At 43.9% G+C, this 6,829-nt stretch overlaps 1 protein-coding gene across 1 annotated transcript in view; it reads left to right on the top strand.

Moving 5' to 3' along the window:
• Positions 1-6,829, top strand: part of fmnl2b (formin-like 2b) — a 13,713-nt gene that overhangs the window by 3,796 nt on the left and 3,088 nt on the right. Inside the window, 18 exon segments of the mRNA XM_017309096.1 lie at positions 1-46; positions 124-267; positions 335-461; positions 535-611; positions 685-778; positions 1,175-1,249; positions 2,107-2,217; positions 2,293-2,442; positions 2,516-2,617; positions 2,695-2,915; positions 2,984-3,084; positions 3,692-3,793; positions 3,890-3,910; positions 4,630-4,754; positions 4,831-5,033; positions 6,101-6,335; positions 6,406-6,474; positions 6,544-6,725. The exon segment at positions 1-46 is cut by the window's left edge and continues 20 nt beyond it. Coding sequence (XP_017164585.1) covers positions 1-46; positions 124-267; positions 335-461; positions 535-611; positions 685-778; positions 1,175-1,249; positions 2,107-2,217; positions 2,293-2,442; positions 2,516-2,617; positions 2,695-2,915; positions 2,984-3,084; positions 3,692-3,793; positions 3,890-3,910; positions 4,630-4,754; positions 4,831-5,033; positions 6,101-6,335; positions 6,406-6,474; positions 6,544-6,725 — 2,185 coding nt within the window.

Below are 6,829 nucleotides of genomic sequence, written 5' to 3'. Positions count from 1 at the left end.
TGGATGTTCTGGTTGAGTATTTGTCCTTCGCTCAGTACGCCGTCACGTGAGTCAGATCTCTCCCTACCATCTCCAGGTTTGGTGTTTTTGGAGAATGACCCTTGACCTTTCTGATCTGCTCAGGTTTGATGGTGAGCAGTCGGACACCGGTAGCGAGGTGGGCTCCATCGACTCGCCCTGGAGTCGTTCCATCGAGGATCTCCATGGCGACTGCAGCCTCCCGTCTCCTTCCTCGTCCATTTCCCGCTCGGCCCGACACTCCATCAGGTAAACGAAACTCAAACCCTGAGCTCAGTCCGACCGAACCGGGAAATCTGAGGTTTTACATCCACAGCTCGACCCTGGTGACTCGATCCAACACACTGCCGAGTCGCCGAACCCTGAAGAACTCGMGACTCGTCTGCAAGAAGGACGACGTCCACGTCTGCATCATGTGTCTGAGAGCCATCATGAACTACCAGGTAGGATAAATGTCMCGTCGCTTTAAGACGCTCATGACCCGACGCAACACCGACCCGTYTTTCTCTTCCTCAGTACGGCTTCAACATGGTGATGTCCCATCCCCACGCCGTCAACGAGATCGCTCTGAGTCTGAACAACAGGAACCCCAGGTAGTAAAAACTAGAACAAAATGGCCGCYGCACAGCAGGCTGACRGCGTGACGGACTGTGGTGTTTCCACCAGGACCAAAGCACTGGTTCTGGAGCTGCTGGCGGCCGTGTGTCTGGTCCGTGGAGGACACGAGATCATCCTGGCAGCCTTCGACAACTTCAAAACTGTAAACCGTCACCAGACACACAATGCCGTGTTATTTCCACTGAACAGGAAACTAAAGGAGGAGAACATTTCCACCAAAAAACTCAGAAATTATTAGATTAACCMCAGAAATCTAATAGAAAAAAACAAGAAAATATCTGAGTTAGAAAAGTCAAGAGTTTCCTAGGAAAAGTCTAAAATTTCTAAATCAATCTCAGAAATTCTCTGGAAATAAGTCAGAATTTTTTGGTTTGAAAATTTTACATTTTCTTGAAGAAACTTGGAAATTTCTGAGTTTCAAAATTGTAAAATTTTCCACATTTTAAACTCATAAAATTTCCTCCTCCCTCTGTTTCTTTAATTAATGGCCGGCTGACGCCCTGATCTGCTCTCTGGTTAACGGCCTGATCTGTTGCAGGTGTGTAAGGAGTCAATGCGTTTCGAAAAGCTGATGGAACATTTCAAGAACGAAGACGACAACATCGACTTCCTGGTAATTCTGCCGCTGCTGTGTGGCATTATCTGTGTTTTCATCATTTATGTATTTTACGTATCGCATTAAAAAAGGTTCATGGACGAGGCAATGATTCAAAATAACTTCCTGAGTTTCAAAAAAAAATGTTTACGCCTGCTTGAGGTGGATTTTACAACCGTGTACTAAGGCTTTTGTAGATAAAAGGGTGAAAAAATAAATTATCTGCAAAAGAACCTCATGAAAGTTTGAGATTAATCTCAGAATTATTTTAGAATAAAAAAACTCAGAAAATTTTCAAAACATTTAACTTGTGAAAATCAGAAATTTCCAGGTTTTTTTTTAACAGAATTTCAAAGRTTAATCTCAGTTGCGCTTTTTTTTGGTTCTCAGAAATTTCCCAAACTTCTCTAGAATATGTATTAATTTAATTCATTCAGATTTTTTCACTTTTTTTTTTTACAAACTTTGATTTTTACCAATACTCTTTCTCTTTTTTGGGTTGATCTCCAAAAATTTYCCAGATTTTTGTAGAAAATGTAAGGCAATGAACTCAATTTTTAACAAATTTTTGACCAATGAATATGAAAAAATTAAACATTTTTCTAGGAAATTTCAGAAATTAATCTAAAAATTTGATTTTTTTTTTGTGTGCAAATTTTCAGATTTTTTACTGATTTTTTTTTTAATTTTCCCAGTTTTTTGTATAAAATTTCATAGATTTTTTATTATTATTATTTTGCAAATTTTTTTACTTTTTAAACCTACATTTTTTTTCTAGGAAATTTTATTTTTGCCACACTTTAAATTTTCTCCAAATTCCCATGTCAGTTGGATGTAAACATACAGCGTCTCTATGGCAACCGTCTTGTCCCCAGGTGGCCTGCATGCAGTTCATCAACATCGTGGTTCACTCGGTGGAGGACATGAACTTCAGAGTTCACCTGCAGTACGACTTCACCAAGCTGAACCTGGAGGAACACCTGGAGGTAATYCGTCAGGGTCACCTGACGAGCTCTGGACCAATCAGGCGGCCCGCTGAGTCACTGCGCCTTTCCCCCCAGAGGCTGAAGCACACGGAGAGCGACCGGCTGCAGGTCCAGATCCAGGCTTACCTGGACAAYGTGTTTGACGTCGGGACGCTGCTGGAGGACGCAGAGACCAAAACCGCTGCTCTGGAGCGAGTGGAGGAGCTGGAGGAGAACCTCGCTACAGTAAACAGGATCAGKCTGACCTTTGACCCTGTCCTTTACAAAGGCTGCGACAACATCTGGTTTCTTCATCCAGATGTCGGAGCGGCTGCTGGATGTGGAGAACGAAGCCATGCTGAAGATCGTGGAGCTGGAGAAGCAGCTGATGCAGACCAACAAAGAGCTGGACCAGCTGCGGGTCAGTGCTGAACTCCGGCTGGTTGGATACATAGAGGTACGTGACCTTTGAACCCGAAGCTGCCTGTGTGTGTGCAGGATGTGTACGCCAGCGCCAACACCCAGGTTCACACCCTGAGGCGGATCGTTCGGGAGAAAGACCAGACGATCCGACGGCAGAGTCGCCTGGAGCGCCAGGCGCAGGAGGCGCAGCAGTCCGGCGGACCCGGAGCGCCACARCCTCAGAGGGGTGAGGGCGACGGGGGCGTGGCCGACTCCGCCTCCCCGTCGCCGCCACCGTGTCCCACGCTGTCCCCCAGGTAAGACTCAAACTCTGAGACCGACTGCTTTTAGACACTGATTCTTGATTGGTTCCTGACTCCTGCAGCCCAGAGACGGTGGCCTATCACAGCATGGGACCAGGGATGGGCGGGGCTCCAGGCATGCCGCCCCCTCCACCTCCACCGCCGCCGCCGATGCCAAGCTCAGGTGAGCTACACCTAAAACCAGTCAGTCTTTCACAAAAGAAGAGGAGAAATGTCTCGGCGTCCCACATACARTCAGGGCTGACAGAAAAAAAGGGCGATTATCTACAAAAAAAATAGATTTTGAGATTAATCTCAGAAATTTCCTTGAAAAGTTTCCAAGGTGAAAATTTTGTTTAAAAAGAATCTCAAATTCTCAATTTTTAGATTAACATCAGAAGGCTTTAAGACAAAACTTGGAAATGTCTAACCTTAAAAAGTTTAATCTTCTTGACTTTTCAAACTCCAAAATTTTCTAGACAAAATTCAGAAATTTTCAAAAGTCAAAAATTTGCCAGAAAGTCAAAATGTTTTAGATTAATTTCAGCATTTTTTAGAAAAAAAACTTTTGAGTGTCAAAAGTCAAACATTTTCAGAATTTTGAGCTTATTCTCAGAAATATTCTTGACAACACCATTAAAATGTTAACTTCTTATTCTCAGAAATTTCCAAAAGTCAAAAATTTATTTAGTTTACAAGTTTTTCTATAAAATTTCTGAGCTTATTCCTGGTATTTTTCCTTTCTGTGTCGCCGTCGCTGCAGGTTTGACTTGTTCTGTTTCTGTCCTCAGTTTCCAATGGACCGTATCCGGCCCCGCCCCCTCCTCCTGTGGCCCCACCCCTGCCGGGGTCAGGGGGGTCGGCGACCGTCATCTTTAACTCCGGTCTCGCAGGTGAGACGGTGATCGCAGCCTCCAGACCTGTCACCATGGTAACTGGAAGGGATGACCTCTGACACTAACCCGTTTTCTCCTCTGTTCTGCTGCCAGAGGGTCCTCTCAAATTGTTCTGTACGTTTTTATCGTTTTTTTTACCTTTAACTCCATTCATCCACCAGCTGGAGACTGGAAACCAAACTGGTTTCAGTCTCCAGTTTCCCATTTTCCATCCATCTGTGATAAAACAGTTCAGATATGACCTTTACAGAGTCCTGACCTCTGACCTCTGGGTTCAGGTCAGACATGTGAGAGAATTTCAGATTATCATCTCAAATTTTAAACTTTTTGAACTCAGAAACGTTCTCTTTTTTCTACAATAGGACTAATACTTAAATCTTTTATCAAAGATAAATAGTAGCTAAAACCTGACGCCTCCATTTTTGTTTGCATTTAGTGAAGGAGTTTTCTCTCATTGTCTTCCTCAGAGGCTTTCTTGTTGTTTCCTTCAGTGGTTCTTAGTGCAGCGCCACCACAGGCCTGGAGGAGAACAGGTTTTCCAAAGTGTTTGGTTGATTTKACTGGAAATGGAACAGATGTTTTTGATCCTGATCAAAGCGAGTTTACCGGATGTTGGTTCGGTTCATGAAAGCAGATTTGTCAGGATGGTAGCTCTGGTTTCWGGGGAGGAAATGCTGAAATGTTTTTGGAGATAAAACCCAGAAGAGCTCCTCTGAGAAACACTTTGGGTGGAGATAGTTCAGAGACAATGTGCTGAAGCCACAGAAAACCTTTTTATTGTGTCTCACATTAATCATTGAGTCTTTGCTTGACCTCTGAACTTTCCTCTGCAGCCGTGAAGATCAAGAAACCAATTCAGACCAAGTTCCGGATGCCGGTRCTGAACTGGGTCGCCCTGAAGCCCAGCCAGATYAACGGAACCGTCTTCAACGACATCGACGACGAATCCATCCTGCAGGTAAACTCAGAGGTCAGAGGTCAGGCTTCCAGACGCCCTCTACCTGCTGCGTGACGCCGCTGTCGTCTGCCTCCAGGACCTGGACATGGAGGGCTTCGAGGAGCTGTTCAAGACCAAGGCCCAGGGCCCGGCCGTGGACCTGACGCTGTCCCGGCAGAAGCTTCCCCAGAAAGCCCCGTCCAAGGTGTCGCTGCTGGAGGCCAACCGGGCCAAGAATCTGGCCATCACCCTGAGGAAGGCCGGCCAGGCCTCAGACATCATCTGCCGAGCCATCCACACGTAGGTCCACACCGGATATGAGGCTCTTGATCCGACCCGATCCGATCTGCACAACCGGGTCGCATCGATACGCAGCAACCAGAAGAAATACAACAAACATGGCCGACGATAATGAGGATTAAGATTATAATCTGCTGCTTCTGGTTGGACAGCAACTTTAAAATCCCAAGATAYTGTTCATGTTTACTTCCACTGAGCGCGCTCAGTAGGTGTGGCRTTACTGTGCCACCTACTGACTGCACTTCACACAGGAGCGACGGCGTGTTAGGACGATTTTAGAAAGAAAGGAAACGAGTACATTTCTGCTAAATACTCAAAAAYTTTRAAATGAATCTGAGAAATTTTCTAGAAAAACCAAAGAAATTTYTGAGCTACAGAAATTTACTAGAAAAAAATCTGAACTTTTAACATCAATCTCARACATTTTTAGAGAAAGTTTGGATTTTTCTTTGARTTTCAAAAGTTTCATTCGACTTATGAAACTCAGCATTTTCTCGTTTTTTTCTGGAAATGTKTTACTTTTGCACCTCATAAATTTTCTATTTTTCTCRAGAAGTTCTAAGACTAATCTTAAAATTTCAGAATTTTGTCTCAAAAAAGTTTTACTTTTGGAACATGGACATTTTCAGTTATTTCCAGAAAATCTCAGAGATCTATTTTAAAATGTTCTTGTTTTTTTTTTTCTTGCATATTTWAAAAAAAAATTCACATTTTTAACTTTTCATGCTCAAAAGTGCCCAGTTTTTTTGTTTGTTTTTTAAGAAAAATTGAGATTAATGTCAAAAATTCAGATTTTTTTAAATATATTTTACTTTGGAATTTTGAAATTTTCTGTTTTTTCTAAAACATTTTTCTTATCTACAACAATCCTAATACACCTTTTTATGCCTCAGCAACATCAAAAACGTTGCATATGTGGTGGAACATTAGCACAAAGGAAAATGATCTCAAATTTACGTGCCAATATTTATAAAGTAGAACCAAAAATTGTTGATTTTAATAAATGTTAGATGCATGAAATGGTAGAAAAAGGAGAATCGTGTAGCGACGGTGAGGTTCCTGTGCAGGTTCGACCTCCGGACCGTTCCTGTGGAYTTCGTCGAGTGTCTGACGCGCTTCATCCCGACGGAGGCTGAGGTCAAGCTGCTACGGCAATACGAGAGGGACAGGAAGCCGCTGGAGGCTCTGAGCGACGAGGACCGCTTCATGATGCAGTTCAGCCGCATCGAGCGGCTCAACCAGCGCATGACCATCATGACCTTCATGGGAAACTACACAGACAACATCCAGATGCTGACGCCGGTAAGGAAACCAAAAAACACTGCAGAGGTACAGAAAAAACCCGAAACTGACCGACTGTGCTTCCTCCCAGCAACTCCACGCCATCATCGCCGCGTCGGTGTCCATCAAATCATCTCAGAAGCTGAAGAAGATCCTGGAGGTCGGTGCGTTTGGTTTGATTTCCAGCCTGAAGCGATCTGAGGTAATGTCTCTGCTGTTTGTGCTGCAGATCATCCTGGCTCTGGGGAACTACATGAACAGCAGCAAGAGGGGAGCCGTGTACGGCTTCAAGCTGCAGAGCTTGGACCTGGTAACCYGTTCACACCACAGGGGAAGATACCCRGGGCGGCACCAAGGAGAGGGCGCTCAAACACGAGGAAATGAAACGATYCATCGATTAAAASCAATTTAGCAAATAATTCATTGTTGACTCAAACAGACAAACTCCATACAATTAGTTTAAAAATCAACCAGAGGCAACCAAAAACTAAACTAAAGGAAGAGCAGCACGACTT

This window comes from Poecilia reticulata, linkage group LG2 (genome assembly GCF_000633615.1).
Source record: "Poecilia reticulata strain Guanapo linkage group LG2, Guppy_female_1.0+MT, whole genome shotgun sequence".
NCBI lineage: Eukaryota > Metazoa > Chordata > Actinopteri > Cyprinodontiformes > Poeciliidae > Poecilia > Poecilia reticulata.
Note: the sequence above shows the minus strand (reverse complement) of the source record. Positions and strands in the feature narration are given on the sequence as shown.